The sequence below is a fragment of the Notamacropus eugenii genome, chromosome 5 (assembly GCF_028372415.1).
Source record: "Notamacropus eugenii isolate mMacEug1 chromosome 5, mMacEug1.pri_v2, whole genome shotgun sequence".
In the NCBI taxonomy this organism is placed as follows: domain Eukaryota; kingdom Metazoa; phylum Chordata; class Mammalia; order Diprotodontia; family Macropodidae; genus Notamacropus; species Notamacropus eugenii.
This window is the reverse complement of record NC_092876.1, coordinates 186497117-186515362: the sequence shown is the minus strand read 5'-3', so window position 1 is coordinate 186515362 and position 18246 is coordinate 186497117. Positions and strand designations below refer to the sequence as shown.

The 18246-nt window shown below is 38.1% G+C and overlaps 1 protein-coding gene across 5 annotated transcripts in view; it reads right to left on the bottom strand.

Moving 5' to 3' along the window:
- PARP4 (poly(ADP-ribose) polymerase family member 4) overlaps positions 1-18246 on the bottom strand; it is a 118258-nt gene that overhangs the window by 7960 nt on the left and 92052 nt on the right. For 4 of the 5 annotated variants that reach the window (XM_072611653.1, XM_072611652.1, XM_072611651.1 and 1 more), the window contains exons 30-33: positions 15542-15664; positions 2346-3482; positions 2144-2245; positions 1117-1216 (exon numbers count right to left, since the gene is read on the bottom strand). In XM_072611653.1, coding sequence (XP_072467754.1) covers positions 1117-1216; positions 2144-2245; positions 2346-3482; positions 15542-15664 — 1462 coding nt within the window. The remainder of the gene's footprint in view (positions 1-1116; positions 1217-2143; positions 2246-2345; positions 3483-15541; positions 15665-18246) is intronic. The other variant, XM_072611656.1, reaches the window with a different exon arrangement.

Here is an 18246-nt window from a genome sequence, read left to right as displayed (position 1 = left end):
AACCTCCTCAGGCTGACATTTCTTGCTTTGTAAATGTTTTATTGATGCCTTTCACTTCTCAGTATCTCTCTACTTCTACCCCAAAAGAACCTTCTCTGAGTTCTTGTTAGAACTTAGTCAAGCAAAACAAACCCACATCACTCTGTCAATCTAACATCTAAAGCCCTTTCAATCTGGGTCCAGCCTATTTTTATAAGTTTAGAACCCTTCACTCACTCTACATTACATCTCAACTGGACAGTTAGCTGTACTTAGGACTTAACATTCTGGGTCTCTCTCATCTCTGTACCACCAGTTGCCTCCTAGCCTAGAATGCTGCCTCCCTTTTTGCCTTTGCCTCCAAAAGTGTCATATTTTACATGAAGCCTTTCCTGACATTATTGTTCCCACAAATGTTAATGCTCTTTCCTCTCAAGTGCTCTTTGTGTCCATGTTGTATCCCATCCCCAGGAGACTTGAGGACAGGAATTGTTTCATTTTTGTATTGCCATCACCTAACACCTAACAAGAGCTTAATAGACACTTATTGATCAATCGCATATAGAGACATAAATTCAGATATCACTTTGGGCTATTCTAAGCATTTCTCCCTAAAAAGTAGTGAAATTAAGCCAAGTCTATATTTAGCCTGGAGACTAGTGGTGTGCCAATCTCCCTTTATTAACTTTCTTTTGATCACAGGACCATAAATGTGGAAAGGACATCAGAGATCATCCAGTTCTACTGCTTCATTTAACAACTGAGAGTACCGAAGCCTGGAGAGATGAAGGGATTGCTCAAGATCGCCCAGGCAGCAGCACCAGAATTTAAATGCAGATCCTCAACAAAAAATCCAGCCCTCTTTTTGCTACGCCACACTTCCTCTCCCTAACTGAGGCCTTTAAGTTCAAGAGACAAAATTTTGAAGTTGTATCGATATCTTCCACTTAGCAATACAATCAGGATTTTAACAATGTTAATCCTTTGACTAATCTCAAAGTATTTAACCACTTAAAGGTTTTAAAGGTAAGCACACAAATACATTTATTCTGAAGGCAGAACACCAACAAATTCATTTATAGTTAATATAAACATAGTCATTCCATTTGATGAGTACTAGAAAAGGACTGAGTTTACCTAGGGATTGAATGCCCTTTTCCACAAGAAAGTTGTTTAAAATATTCACATTCAGGTTTATAATAAGCCCAAGTTCAAGGTTAAGTTTCCAAAAGCCTTCCTGTAAAATTAAGGGGAAAAATAAAGAATGACAATTAGAATTTAATCTCCTAATGAAAAAAGTGATAAATTTTGTATATTTTAGCTCAATCAAGATTTTTAAAAATTTGTATTCTTATAGTGTTAAAATGCATAATAGAGTTAAATAAATCTCACTACTAAAAATATGAAGCCACACTGTAATTTTTTGAATACTACGAAAGTTAAATTCCTGATAGCATTTATAAATAAGAAGGTAGATCAGTAGTAAAGTTGATTTAAAAAAATGAATCTGGACCATAAATGTTCTTAGATATATCAACATTTTCAAGTTTAATGTCTAAGTATCCATGTTATATAAATTATTAGAAGCCTCTACATGGCCCATATGAAACTTAGGGCATCCTGAGGGTGATCCAAAGGGAAGGATTCTTGATGGTTCAGAGTATCAAAAAAAAGTATTAAGACATACAGAGACATAGGTTAAAGGACAGATATTTATACAGTCCTGATCTTTAGAATGTTACTGGTGTGGTCAATCACTTATCATCAGTGTTTCCAATAAAATTAACAATTATAGCTAGTGAGTTAGGCCTTATTACCAGTACAGGACTTGAATGTATAGAATGTTCATCTGTTTATTATAGGATGTTTGTGACTGCTATTAATTTGGAAACATATGTATAGCCTAAAGAGATGACACATGGAAAAATATACTCATTATATACATATATGCACATATATGTATACATAACGTATAGTTTTACGTATATATTTTATATTTAAGATTATACTCAAAACAAAGGCTATGGTTCATACTGAAAACTGAAAAGAAACCTGAAAATCATATATAAGTTCAAAAACATATGCATTTAAAGTTTTTGACCTTCTTAAAAACTTGTTTAGAAACAACCTAGAACTTCAAAATAGATAGAGAAAAGACAGATACCTCATTCTGAAGATGAAAAATCTGACTCCAAAACACCAAATTCTCTTTAATACCACTCAACCAACTTTCTCTGTAGGTCGTATCAGTCTGGTGTTTTTGTGTCTGAAAGGCAAAGATAAAGTCAGTAAAAGAATTTTTTCATGTTAATAGTTATACAGATAATACCCAAATTCATTTATGTTTCCAAAACATGTTGCCTTACCTTAGCAATTGATGAACTAACATCCTCTACTATGGAACTCTTTGCTCTAAATGAAAAAGGTGAAGCCACTACTTCTGATCTAGTATCTCTGGATGGGGAAGCTGGAGGGTGATGTGGCCATGGTGGCTGTTCATCATTTTTCGTTCCAAAAATATGTCTATGACTTGATGCAAGCATTTGCATTTCCCCCCCAAATAATGGTGAGCTTCCACAATCAACATCTGGAGGGGAGGGAGACCTTTCCTGAACTTTTAAAAATGATTCATTCATTCTCTCAGGTGTTGGAATCTTAAATGAGTCTGACAGAAACATAGGAAGACAGGAGCCACCACCACCAGGAAAAGCAGGAGGAGAAGGAATATGAGAGAATGAAAAAGAAGCAAGAAGTGGAGGAGGAAGAAGATCATGAGGAGGAGGAGGAGGATGAAGAAGAGGAGGAGGAGGAGGATGAAGAAGAGGAGGAAGAGGAGGAAGAGGAGGAGGAGGAGGAGGAGGAGGAGGAGGAGGAAGAGGAGGAGGAGGAGGAGACCAGAAAATGTTACCTGAATGTTGGACTGAAGGAGAAGCAAAAGGAGAGTTTGCAGAAGGAACACTAGGAGTAGGGAGAGTACCAAAAGATAAGCCAAAGGCTGAACGATTTGGGCCCAAGAAAGAACTAGAAAATGAGGAACCACCTAGACGAAGAGGAGGAGGTGGGGGAGGAGTTGGAGAGCAAAGAGGGAAAGGTTTTGCACCCTTCCAATCCAGTTTTTCATGTTTATTAAATAAAAATGTCATGTCTGACTCTTTCTTAGTTAGGTCTAATGCTTTGGCATGGTCATACCGGTCAGAAGCAAGGAGGGGCTTTTCTGCTGATGTTTTTGGTAATGCATCACAGGAAGATTCTAAGAAATTAGATGGGGCAGAACATGGTATCTCCATAGGAGAACTGAATGCTAAGTCCTCAGCTACGCATGAACTTATTTCAGTCTTTCTTCTTGACTTGCCAAGTAAATGAGGTAGTGCTGACTGCTTCCTCACAGGAGAAATAATTTTTGAAAAAGTAGCATTCCCTGAACCTAACTTAAAAAAAGCTTCATCCTCATTAGGAGCTGTAAAATTTTTCAGCTTCTTTCTTCTGACATGTTTTTGCGGGGCCTGTGATAGATAATGAAGGAAAGGGAAAAACAGAACAAAATTTCAGTCTTTCAAGCAGTTGAACAACTATGTTCCCTACCAAGGAAAGAACATTTGAGAGAGGTGAATTCCAAAGTAACCTAAATTAAGACAAAAATACAAGGTACATAAGATATAAATAAATTCTTCTAATATAACCACATGAATAAGACATGAAGGGTTTCCTAAAGATTTTTAAACTGTTATTGTTATACTCCAGTTACTCTTTGGACTTTTTCCCCCAGTTTCCTGCTTTTTCTTCTAATTTTGGCTGCATTTGGTTTTGTTTTGCAAACCTTTTTAAATTTCATGCAATCAAAATTGTCTGTTTTATCTTCTATTATCCTCTCTATCTCTTGTTTGGTCTCTTATCCATAGATCTGATAAGTAATTTTTTTCATGCTCCCCTCATTTATTCATATAATTCTTTATGTCTGAATTATGTACCCATTTTGAGCTTCTTTTGGTATATGGTGAGAGATGTTGGTCTATGCTTAGTTTCTGCCAGACTGTTTTCCAATTTTTCCAGCAGTTTTTGTTGAATAGTGAGTTCATGACCCAATAGCTGGGAAATTTGGATTTATCAAACACTAGGTTACTATGGTCATATTTCTGTGTATTGTGTACCTAATCTATTCCACTGATGAACACTATATTACCAATACCAGACTGTTTTGGTGATCACTGCTTTGTAGTACAGTGTGAGGTCAGGTAGTGCTAAGCAGCCTGCTTATATTTTTTTTTACATTGATTCCTTTGATATTCTTGATCTTATGTTCCTCCAGATGAATTAAGTTATTCTTTTTTTTTTCTAGCTCTATAAAATAATTGTTTGGTAGCTTGATATTCTATTGGTATGGCACTGAATGAGTAAATTAATTTAGGGACTTGTCATTTTATTATAGTGACTCAGTCTACCCATGAGCAATTAATATTTCTCCACTTATTTAGATCTGTCTTTATTTGTGTGAAATGTTCTGTAATTGTGTTCATACAGTTTTATAATTGTGTACATATAGTTTCTATGATGTCTTGGCAAGTAGACTCCCAAATATTTCCCAATGTCTGCAATTATTTTAAGTGGAATTTTTCTTTCTACCACTTTCTGCTGGGTTTTCCAGGTAATATATAGAAATTCTGATTTGTATGGGTTTTCTTTTATATCTTGAAATTTTGCTAAAGTTGTTAATTGTTTCAATTAGCTTTTAGTTATTTCTCTAGGGTTCTAGACCATCATATCTTCTCCAAGAGCAGTAGTTTTGTTTCCTCATTGTCTATTGTTATTCCTTCAATTTCTTTTTTCTTACCTTATTACTATAGGTAGCATTTCTAGTACAATATTGAATAATAATGGTGATAATGGACATCTATGGGGAGGAGCCAAGATGGCGGAGTAGAAAGACACATATGCTAGCTCCTAACCCACAGCCCATAAAATACCTGTAAAGAAAAACTCCCAACAAATTCTGGAGCAGCAGAAGCCACAGAACAATGGAGTGGAGGAGATTTCTGTTCCAGAGAGACCTGAAAATCCAACACCAAAGGTCTGTTGCACACCAGACCCGGAGCAGAGCCCAGCCCTGCCTTGGCCGCATGGCACTGAGGGGAGCAGATCCAAGAAGGTTTCAGGGACAGAATCTCCAGTGGCAGCGCAGGTCCCTCCACCCACAGGTGCCAAAGGTCAGTGAGAGAGTCTTTTCAGCTTTCCGAGAGGGGACCAGGGTGTCCCCATGAATCAGGCCCCCTTGGGAGACAGCAGCGGAGGCAACAGCAGACAGCGGCTCCCTAAGCAGGCAGGAGCCTGGATCCATAGTTGAAGGTCTCTGCATAAACCCCCTGAGGGAACCGAACCCTGTGTGTTGGCCCTGCCCCAACCTGAGCACCTGAACTTAATCTCACACTGAATAGTGGCCCCACTCCCACCAAAAGCCCTGAGGCTGGTAAGCAGCATTTGAATCTCAGCCCCCAAGCTCTGGCTGGGCAGATATGGAGGCAAGGTGGGTGTGGAGAGGAAACTCAGAAGTCAAGTAACTGGCTGGGAAAATGCCCAGAAAAGGGAGAAAAAAAATAAGACCATAGAAGGTTACTTTCTTGGGGAACAGGTGTCCCCCCTATCCCTTTGGATGAGGAAGAACAAGGCATACTGCCAGAGGAAGTCAAGGGTCCTCCCTCCAAAGGGGACTTAAACTTGGCTCAGGAAGTTAGCAGCTTACTAAAGAAGAACCAAAAAAATGCTGAGGAAAATAGCAGCTTTAAAAAGAGGCTAACTCAATTGGAAAAAGAGGTCCAAAAAACCAACGAGAAGGAGGTTTTAAAAAGCAGAATTAGCCAAATGGAGGAGAAAGTTCAAAAGCTCCCTGAAAAAAATAATTCATGAAAGAGAGAACTGAGTCCAGGGAAAAGAATGACTATGAGTTAAACCAAGAAGTTAGTAAACAAAACCAAAAATTTAGAAAAATAAAAGATGATGTGAAAGAACTCATTGGAAAAACAGCTGACCTGGAAAATAGATCCAGGAGAAATAATTTAAAAATTATTGGGCTACCTGAAAGCCATGATCAAATAAAGAGCCTAGACACTACCTTCCATGAAATTATCAAGGAAAACTGCCCTGATATAATAGAATCAGAGGGCAAAATGGATATTGAAAAAATTCATTGGTCACCCCCTGAAAGAAACCCGATCAGAGAAACTCCTAGGAATATTGTGGCCAAATTTCAGAGTTTTCAGATCAAGGAGAAAATACTGTAAGCAGCTAGAAAGAAACAATTTGAGTACTGTGGAAATACAATCAGGATAACACAGGATCTGGCAGCTTCAACATTAAGGGATCGAAAGGCTTAGAGTAGGATATTTCAGAAGTCAAAGGAACTGGGACTGAAGCCAAGAATCACCTACCCAGCATATCTGAATATAATACTTCAAGGGAAAAAATGGACATTCAGTGATAGAGACAAATTTGAAGATTTCATGGCGAGGAAAAGACCAGATCTGTATTTAGAATTTTGACTTCCCAAGACAAGAATCAAGAGAAGCATGAAAAGGTAAACAGGGGAAGAAAGAAAGAAAAAAGAGAAAAATCATAAAAGACTCTCTAAAGCTGAACTGTTTATATTACTACATGGAAAGAAAATTTTTTTAACTCTTGAATCTTTTCTCAGTATTTGGGTAGTTGGAGAGATTGTACACACACACACACATACACATAGATAGATAGAGAGTACAGGGTGTGTTATATCAGAAGAGATGATATCCACATACACGCACAAAAAATAAAATAAAACAAAATAAAACAAAAATTAAGGGGTGAAGGAGGAAAATTCCGGGAAGAGAAAGGGAGTAATGGAATGGGGTAGGCTATAACTCATAAAAGAGATAAGAAAAAATCTTATGCAATGGAGGAGATAAGGGAGAAGGGGAGGGGGGGAAATAAAGCTACTCTCCCCACATGTGGCTGAAGGAAGGAATAACATGCTCACTAAATTTGATATGAAAATTTATATCACACCACAGGAAAGTAGGAGAGGAGGCAACAAGTGGAGCAAAGGGAATGTTAGAAAGGAGGGCAAATGGGAGAAGGGAGTCACTAGAAATAAACACTTTCAAGAAGAGACAAGGTCAATTGTAGGGGGAAAAATAAGGGGGATAGGGTAGGTCAGAGGGCAACATAGTTAGTATTGCACAACATGATTACTATGGAAGTCTTTTGCAAAACAACACATGTTTAGTCTGTATTGAATTGCTTGCCTTCTCAGTGGGACTGGGGAGGGCTGGAGGGAGAGAAGTTGGAATTCAAAGTAGTAGAAACGAATGTTGAGAATTTTTACTGCATATAATCGGGAAATAAGAATTACAGGGATAGGAGTATGGAAATTTATCTTGCCCTGCAAGAAAAGAAGGAAGATGGGGATAGGACAGGGGTGGGGTGTGATGGAGGGGAGGGTACATTGAGGGAAGGAGCAACCAGAATGCAAGGTATTAGGAAGTGGGGGGAGGGGGGTGATGGGGAGAAAAATTGGTCATGTCACAAAGTGAGATAAAAGCAATTAGTATTAAAACAATAGACTGAATTAATTACTGAGAATAAATCAATGACATCTTTAGTTTGGAGAAAAGAATTTCAGTCTAAATTTATTTAGAGGAAGGTAACCTCTGATAAAATTTGGCATTGATGGAAAAGTCAAGGTTTTAATGGTAAATTTGATTTTATGATTGCCATTTAATCAGGAACTAGAACATGTATAGAAAGTCATGTAAGCCACTTAAGACTTGCCTAAAAGATGTTCCTTAGCCAAAGTGAAACTATAATCATATTTTAAACCTGGTTATAGGAACTTGCCATTTTTAGATGATGTGGGACTACTAAGTAACTATTCTTCTGAGACTAACTCCTGGTATGGGAAGCAAGAAAGGTGATCCGAGCCTCCATTACATGATGCCAGTATGCTCATGAGATGCTGGTATGAACTGCATAGGTGATCTCAAGGGAAGAGTGGGAGAGCAACTATTCAGCATGGGCTGAGGTGGGATTCTCCTGACTCAATTTCCCCAATGACACCTGGCAGACTTTAAGCTTGATTGAATACAAGTGGATAATCTACTCCTGCCTGGAATAGACATGAAGTTGGGGAGATATTGTTTCCCTGCAATGTCCCTACTCTTGGTGGCAATTTCCTGTAGTCAAAAGGTTTGTAAGCTTAATACCAGATCTATTCAATTATAGATTATGGGTAGAGGAACATCCGAGGTTGCCTAAAATTAAGCTAGTAGGCATAGGACTTTAGACCAACAACATTAAGTTAGGGTCTTTTTATTCTTAGTAATACTGAGGAGACAATTAGATCAAGAGATTGTGAAGTTAGCAACATAAATATGATCTGTGTCTCAGTTGGCTTATGTTTAAAAAAAAAAATTCTTTTGTGGTCCATATTGTAAATGCTTTAAAAAGATGTATCACCTGACCAAAAGTTTGAATTGCTTTGTCTGTTATAAACTGTGTTAAAAATAAAAAAAAAAAATTAAAAAAAAAGATAATGGACATCTATGCTTCACCCCTGATCTTACTGAAAAGACTTCTAGTTTATCTCCATTACAGATAATGCTTGCTCTTGGTTTTAGATAAATACTATTTATCATCTTGAGAAAAGCCATTTATTTCTATGCTTGCTAGTATTTTTTATAAGAATGTGTGTTGTATTTTGTCAAAATCTTTTTCATCACCTGAGGATAGAAACATAATTTTTTTTGCTTTTGTTATTGATATTTTATTACAGTTTTCCTAATATTGAATCAGCCTTGCATTCTTGGTGTAAATCCAAGCTAGTTATATTATATAATCTTTGCAACATATTACTGTAGTCTTTTTCCTAATATTTCATTTAAAATTTTTGTGTCACTGTTCATTAAGGAAATTAGTCTAAAGCAGGGGTGGCCCTGAGGCCACAGGTTCTCCACCCAGGTCTAAAGTTTTCTTTCTCTGTTTCTGCTCTCCTTGGGTTAGGTATCAAAACCACATTTGTGTCATAGAAGGAATTTGGTAAGACTCCTTTACTCATTTTCCCCAATAGTTTACATAGTATTGGAACTAATTGTTCATTAAACATTTGGTAGAATTCATTTGTAAATCCAGCTGGTCCTGGGAACTATTTCATAGGAAGCTCATTTATGGCTTGTTCAATTTCTTTTTCTGAGATACAGTTATTTAAGTATTCTATTTCTTCTTCTGTGGGCTATTTATATTTTTGTAAATACTTATTCATTTCATAAAGATTGTCAGTTTCATTGGCATGTAATTAGCAAAGTAGTTTCTTCTAATTTCTCTTAATTTCATCTTCATTGGTGGTATCTTCATCTTTTTCATTTTTGATACTAGTAATTTGGTTTTATTCTTTCTTTTTAAAATCAAATTAAATAACTGTGCATACTCTTTGATTCAGCAATGACACTACTAAGTCTGTATCCCAAAGACATCATACAAGAGGGAAAAGGACCTACATGTACAAAGATATTTATAGCAGTTCTTTTTATGTTGGCAAAGAATTAGAAATTGAGGACATGCCCATCAATTGAGGAATGGCTGAACAAATTGTGATATATTAATGGAATGGAATGCTATTATTCTATAAGGAATGATGAACAGGCAGAGTTCAGAAAAACCTGGAAAAACTCACATGAACTGATGCTGAGTGAAGTCAGCAGAACCAGGAGAACATTGTATGAAGATGACCTCTGATACACTTAGCTCTTCTTAGCAACATAATCATCTAAGACAATTCCAAGGAACTCATGATGGAAAATGCTATCTACATCCAGAGAAAGAATTATGGGGGGCAGAGTCAAGATGGCAGAGTAGAAAGACAAAAAAATGCAGGCTCTCCCCACACAGCCCATAAAATACCTGTAGAGAGGGCCTCTCAACAAATTTTGGAGCAGCAGAAGTGGAGAACGACAGAGTGCAGGAGATTTCCAGCCCTGGGTGACCTGAAAGGCCCACGGGAAAGGTCAGTTGCATCAGAGGCGGAGCCAAGTGTGGAGCCCAGCCCAGTCGTGGCCACGAACAGCCCTTAGGGGCAGAATCTCCAGTGGCAGCAGCAGCAGCAACAACAGCAGCGGGGTCGCAGATCCCTCAACCCACAGGCACCAAAGGTCAGTGACAGGGTTTTTTCAGCTGGCCAGGAAGGGAGAAGGGCCTTCCCATAGCTCCAGCCTCAGGCAGCGGCTGCAGAGGCCACATTGGGCAGGCAGCAGCAGATCTCACTGCAGCCCCTACAACAGCCAGAGACCATTGCTGGATCATAAAAACCCCTGGGGGCACTGAGGGAGCTGGTTTTTGTCTTGCACTGAATGGTGACCCTGCCCCCACAGCTTGACTGAATTCCCACTCCCACTAGTGCTAGCTTGGTGGAACTGGAGGTCAGGTGCCTGTGGAGAGGAAACTCTGCTAAGATTTTGGGCACAAAAATCCTTCCCTGCACCCAGACCAGTACATGCTTGATTGTACCACCTTGGAGGAATTGATATCTTACAGGTCCCCAGAGTATACTCTACTCTTGACAAAGGACCCAAAAGTCAAGTAACTGGTTAGAAAAATGCCCAAAAAAAGGGAAAAAAATAAGACCATAGAAGGTTACTTTCTTGGTGAACAGATATCTCCTCCCATCCTTTCTGATGAGGAACAACAATGCTTACCATCAGGGAAAGACATAAAAGTCAAGGCTTCTGTATCCCAAACATCCAAAATAAATATTCAGTGGTGTCAGGCCATGGAAGAGCTCAAAAAGGAAAAATTGGGAAGAGAAATGAGAGAGATGCTAGAAAATAATAAAAAATGAGTCAACAACTTGCTAAAGGAGACCCAAAAAAATGCTGAAGAAAATAACACCTTGAAAAATAGGCTAACTCAATTGGCAAAAGAGGTTCAAAAAGCCAATGAGGAGAAGAATGCTTTAAAAAGCAGAATTAGCCAAATGGAAAAGGAGATTCAAAAGTTCACTGAAGAAAATAGTTCTTTAAAAATTAGAATGGAACAGATCGAGGCTAATGACTTTATGAGAAACCAAGAAATCACAAAACAAAACCAAAAGAGTGAAAAAATGGAAGATGATGTGAGGTATCTCATTGGAAAGGCAGCTGACCTGGAGGGTGGATCCAGGAGAGACAATTTAGAAATTATGGGACTGCCTGAAAGCCATGATCAGGGAAAGACATCATCTTTCATGAGATTTTCAAGGAAAGCTGCCCTGATGTTCTAAAACCAGGGGGTAAAATAAATATTGAAGGAATCCGCCAATCACCTCCTGAAAGAGATCCAAGGGGAGAAACTCCTAGATACATTGTGGCAAAATTCCAGAGTTCCCAGGTCAGGGAGAAAATATTGTAAGCAGCTGGAAAGAAGCAGTTCGAGTATTGTGGAAATACAATCAGGATGGCACAAGATCTAGCACCTTCTACATTAAGGGCATGGAATATGATATTCCAGAGGTCAAAGGAACTAGAACTGGAGCCAAGAATCACCTACCCAGAAAAACTGAGTATAATACTTCTGGGGAAAAAATGATCTTTCAATGAATTAGAGGACTTTCAAACATTCTTGATGAAAAGACCAGAGCTGAAAAGAAACACAAGAATCAAGAGAAGCATGAAAAGGTAAACAGCAAAGAGAAATCATAAAGGACTTACTAAAGTTGAACTATTTACATTCCTACATGGAAAGACAATATTTGTAACTCATGAAACTTTTTTCAGTATCTGTGTAGTTGGTGGGATTACACACACACACACACACACACACACACACACACACACACAGAGTGAGAGAGACAGAGAGCACAGGGTGAATTGAATAGGATGGGATCATATCTTAAAAAAATGAAATTAAGTGGTGAGAGATAAATATATTGGGAGGAGAAAGGGAGAAATGGAATGAGGCAAATTACTCTCAGAAAAGAGGCAAGACTTTTCAGTGGAGGGAAAAAGAGGGGAGGTGAGAGAAAAAACATGAAGCTTACTCTCATCACATTTGACAAAAGGACAGAATAAAATGCACACTCATTTTGGTATGAAAACCTGTCTTACAATATAGGAAAGTGGGGGAGAAGGGGATAAGCAGGGGCGGGGCATGATGGAAGAGAGGGCAGTGGGAGGAGAGAGCAATTTGAAGTCAACACTCTTGGGGAGGGACAGGATCAAAAGAGAGAATAGAAGCAATGGGGGGCAGGATAGGATGGAGGGAATTATAGTTAGTCTTACACAACACGACTATTATGGAAGTCATTTGCAAAACTATACAGATATGGCCTATATTGAATTGCCTGCCCTCCCAAAGGCAATGGGTGGGGAGAGAGTGATGGGGAGAAGTTGGAACTCAAAGTTTTAGGAATAACTGTTGAGTATTGTTCTTGTAACTAGGAAATAGAAATACAGGTAATGGGGTATAGAAAGTTATCTTGCCCTACAGGACAAAAGAGAAGATGGGGATAAGGGAAGGGAAGGATGTTAGAAGAGAGGGCAGATTGGTGATAGGGGCAATTAGAATGCTCGGTGTTTTGGTGCGGGGGGAGGGGAGAAACGGGGAGAAAATTTGGGACCCAAAATTTTGTGGAAATGAATGTTGAAAAGTTAAATAAATAAATTTTTAAAATAAAGAAAGAAAGAAAGAAGAATTATGGAGTCAGAATGCAGATTGAAGCATACTATTCTCTCTCCCTCCTGTCCCTAGATAGTTGTTCTGGATATCCCTGAGTCAGTTTCAGATGGTTTAAGTATATTGAGAGAGTGTGAGGAAGTATTTTAAGAAGACAGAAATACTATGTAACTTAATGTGATAATTAATAGCTCAATCAAACTTGAGATGGCCCTATCTGAAGGATATCAGTCAATATGTATTTGTTATTTAAGACTTTATGGGACTATAATTTACTGTTATTTTAAGCTCTGATTATAGGGAGAGTTATCTAAATTATCATCAAGCCAACTCACATGTACTTCAGGTTTAGAACTGCTAAAGGTGGATGTCTGGGAAGGTTTTGAAGATGATCTTGGACACAGCCTAGGTAGGATCTTCCTAACTCTATTTCCCAATTTTGCTATTTTATTTCTGAAAAGGAAAATTCCCCACCTGATTACTTGTAAGCCCTGCTTTCAGCACCTAATGATCATATGATTAGCTGTCAGAAAATGAATCATTCCTGGAATCAAACAGAACTAAGGAAGTCCTTTCCTTCTGTTAAGATATTGTCCCTCTTTTTCTTTCATAGCAAATTCCTATGATCAAGAAGTTACAATACTAAATCTATTGAGTATTAGATGGATATTGGAACATCTCTTAGTTACTATAATAGGATGCAAGAATGAATAGCTTACAGCTTTAACATATATTCATAGCCAAATAAATATAATATAGAGATAACATCCTCCAAAGGAGGAAATGATTAGACAAAGTAATGAGACAAAGATATAAAGTAATAGATTCTAATTAAATAGGCAGCAAATTTTGAGGAAAAGCAACAGGATCAGATTGATTTCCCTAAGAATTATGTACAGATGCATATGATTGGTTTCTAAAATTTATCATATTTTGGCAATAAGATTTCAAATTTGGATTTTTGAACCACAATTGTATAAGATAGTGGTAAAAGTAAGTGAGATTTTTTTGTTTATTAAAGTATTTGTCCAATAATTTTAAAAGGAAGATGTGCTAATTTTATGGTTGGGACCCTCACATATTAAAGGATTCTTATACCAGATACAGGATTTAGGTAAGGCTAGAAACATCAGATGATATGTAAATGGAAATTCTCTGAAGTTTCAGAAAAGTGATTGTACTAATTTACACTAAGTCAGAAGTATCTGCGGACTTCTAGATCTGAACCAGAGAAGCAGAACTCCCTTTTTTGAACTGTCCCAAGAATAAAACCTATTGTCAAAGAAAGGATGTCTAGGGATCAGATAACTACATTAGACATCTGGGATTCAAAAAGTTCTGCTTAAATGGACAATGGGAATAGGTAACTGGGACACAAGGAACAACATTAGTTAACATTGATAATAATGATTGCATTGATTTGTACGTTTTATGTTTAAGTTTTCTTGGTTATCTTGGTGACATGCAGATTCCTCTTTTGGGACCAGTCTACTGTGAACCATCTGGGTGGTTTGATCTGTGCCTGACTTACTAATATAATTGTGCAATTTTGTGAACTGTGAGTAAACTTTATTGTATTGTTTGAACCTAGCCCTGCATGGCTGGGAAACTAAATCATTTCTATGTGCCTTTAGCCATGATAGCTATGTTGTGCTGTTTCTTCTCAATTACTAAATCATGTTTTCTGGAAGCCCCTGTCAGGTCTGTCTGACCATAGGGATTGTTAGATCCATCTGTCACATCTATTGCCTGTGCTCCTGAGTGGACATCTGAGCCCATAGAAGACCTTGCCCTATGATTTCCAAGAGCCCTGAAAAAGACAACATCAGAAGTAGACAGCTTTCCCAAGAGTCTGGACCAGACCTGCACGAAGAACAGCTCCCTCCCTGTCTGAGCCCCTTGCGTATCCAGGACTGGTTGATTATATCTTTGGTAGCTTTAGCTTATTTTTTTACTTAGTTGCTCTATATTCCTATTATGCTCCCTTGCTTGATCCCCCTTGCAGCCTGCTCCTTTTGCTTGTTTGCAATTGCTCTGCAGTGGCTGCCCATCTCTGAGGATATCCAGCCACAGGGAAAGAGCATCTCCTTCTCCCATCTCCCCATGAGGCAGATTCCATCTGACACAGAATTTGAACTTAACTTTAGTGGTCACAATTTCAGGAAGTGGTTGGGAAAAAACCTAAATCTACCTAGATAAGGATTTTTAGAACTTCCCTCCTGAAGAAGAGAGAAGTTTTTCCATACTTTCCTTGGTCTAAAGGTGAAGTCTTTGGCTTGCCTTTGACCAAAAGGAGGAAATGATAATCATTTAACATCATTTTTGGACTTTAATCAGGGCCAGAGCCTGAATTAATCAACCAGGAGAAGAGCCTGGACCTAACAGTTTCTTTGTTCTCTGAGTAAACTCAGAGAATACCTCTTCCTGTGTCAACAAAGTCAGATGGGGCTGACTTCGCATTTTTCATGAGACCCTTAATACAAGACACTATTTTGAGTAATGGGACTTTTTCCATATCTCAATATTTTGTGGACACACACTATGTTATGGCATGTTAATGATAAAGAAAACACAGATATCCCAGGTCATAATTTCAATTGACACTTTATCAACTCTCTTATCTTATTGTATTTACCACCCATCCAATTAAGAAAATTCCTTTCTCATAATATGATTAAACATATATGGAGGTCACAAATTTGAGAGACATAAAGACCCTGAGTTGGGATTGTCCTAAAACAGATTTAAGCCTGCTCATTCTTGTATCAGGCAATCGGAGGTTTCCTTCTGGCTCCATGATCATGTATCTGCTAGCTTTAAGGGAATAAACAATGTGAATTTACATATCACCAAGCCTGTTTGCCTCCTTCAACCAAACCTCCAGGTCGACAAGACTTACCTCCATCATTGCATACTCCGGCTGTTCCACCTCCCAATCAATGTATGGCAGAAAGTCTACGTCTTCTGTGGTGATAAATTCCAAAATATTTGGAGTATAGGGATCCAATGATTTATTGCCATCCTGAGGAAAAACAAATGAGTTTAGAACTAATTTTTGTAATAAAGCTTTCAAGATTTCATAGTCAGAACACAGAAGACAATAAGTCCCAAATTGGGAATACTTCTAGAATTAGAGTATGAAGTCAATAAATGTCACATTCTAAAATGAAGTTAATCAAAATAAATCCACAAGATTAAGCAGCTGCAAAAGTGGATGAGCTATTTATATGACTAGGTAGCTTTAAAAAAAAATCAAGAAAATAACCAAAATGTAATTTACTGTAGTCAGTCCAATTCAACATAAGTTTTTGCTGGCCACATGTACATATTAAAGGCCAGGAATTTGGTTAGGCAAGGGGAAGACCTTGCCTTGTGGTCTTTTCTTCTAACATTCATTTTTAAGAAAGAGCAAAATTGATTTGGCATTGAGGAATTGGGGAGTGGGGGTGGTCATCATTACCAAACTCAGAGAATTCCTGGAAATTTTCTACAAGGGTACCATCTAAAGGGAAACTGACTAGAAGCAGTTTAGTATTTGGCAATTAAATATGGAGTAAGATGAACTTTCTTACTCTAAGTCAGAATGAAGCCTCTTGCAGAAAAACTGCCCTTGGTAACTAGGAAATATAGTTTGAAAAAATAGACTTAAACCTGAAGCCATTAGTTAGGTAGGCTAACAATGGCTTTGTGATTCAAAGAGCCTGGCACCTGGGGCAAGGAATTTCCTTCTGGAGAGGAAATACTCATTTCCATCAAGGTTCAATGCAACATCAATTGAGAGATTTTCTCTTAACCAATGAATGGTTTTGTTCAAGCTTCTGCTTTTTAAAAAAAGAGTTGTAGCACAACAGCCTCTGGAATTTAAGTAGAAAGTACAATGGCAGTCAGTCTACAAGTGCTTATTAACCTCCTACTATGTGCCAGACAGTGTAGTAAGTGCTGGGAACCCAAAGAAAAAATAAAAGACAGTCCCTGCTCTCACAGAGCTCACAATATAAATGGGGAGAGAACATGTAAATAACTGTGTACAGGAGAAACTGAAGATAATAAACAGAGGGAAGGCACTAGCATTAAGGAGGAACAGGATAGATTTCTTTTAGAGAGTAGTATTTTACCTGAGACTTGAAGAAATCCAGGGAAGCTTGGAGGCAGAAATGAGAAAGGGGAAAGTTCCAGGCATAGAAGACAGACAGAGAAAATGCCCAAAGTTGGGACATATAGTGTTTTGTTCAAGGAACAGCAAGGAGTCCAGTGTGACCAGATCACAGATTTATGTAGGAGGTGGGGATATAAGAAGTAAAAAGACTGGAAAAGTAGGGAGGATCCAGGTTATGGAGGGTTTTAAAAGACAAACAGAATTTTAAATTTTTACAATTACAATTTTACAATAGGGAGACACTGAAGTTGGTTGAATGGGGGGTGACATGGTTACACTTGAGCTTTAAGATCATTTTGACAGCTGAGTTGAAAATGAACTGGAGCAGAGAGAAACTTAAAGTAAGGAGGGACCACTTCAATAGTCTTGGTGTGAAGGGATGAAGGTGCCCCCTGGGTGGTGACAATGTGAGAGAAGGGAAGTGGACGTAATTGAGAGATGTTGTGAAGATAGAAACAACAGGATTTGTCAACTAATTGAATAAGGAAGGTAAGAGAGTGAGGAGTTAAGGTTGACTCCTAGGCTGCAAGGATGACAGTACCCTCCATAGTAATGGAGCAGTTAGTAAGAGGTGATAATCCTTTAATATAAATTTTAGATTTTGTGAAGGACAGAGTTTGAATTAAGAAGAGCCTGGACCTAATAGTCTCCTTTGTTATTTTAAGTAAACTCAGAGAATGCCTTTTGGTATGTCAGCAAAGCAAATGGTAACTTAGTAACTTAGTAACTTCCTTACCAGACCCATTTCCTGGAATCTTAGTGATAAGGAAAAACATAGATGTCCTGGGTTGTAATTTCAACTTTGTCAACTCTGTTAAGATACCCTTTCTTGTGTCAGCAACTTCAAGGGCCTGTTTATGACAGGATGCCTGCCATCAGAATGACAGGATTTTCTCCTTATTGTATGTCATGGCGACATATACTACAGAGAGGAAATTCACACAGCTTGGGATTATAAAACTCACTTGACACTACTTTGTTAATTGTCTTACCAAATTTACAATTTGTGCAACTAAGAGAGTTCCTTTCTCACAGTAAATGTGTTTAAGCCAGTCGATTTCTGTACTGAGTCAGTCAGATAACTTCTGACTCCATAGCACCATGTACCGTTTTCTTTAAAAGAGAATGAATTAATAAATAACACATGCCTTTAGCCTGATGTCTTTTCTTTAACCAAGTTTTCAGGTTGACAGAGGGGAGGGCTGAGGGGATTAATAATGAGTTCAGTTTTGGACATGATGAATTTAAGATGTCTATGTGACATCCAGTTTGAAATTTCTAATAGGCAGGTGGTGATGTGGGACTGGAGGTCAGGAAAGAGGTTAGGACAGATATATAAACTGGAGACTCATCTGCATAGAAATGATAGTTGAAGCCAAGGGAAATGATGAGATAAAAAACTGAAAATGTAGAGGGAGAAAAGTGCCCAGGCCAGAGCCTTAGTGGAC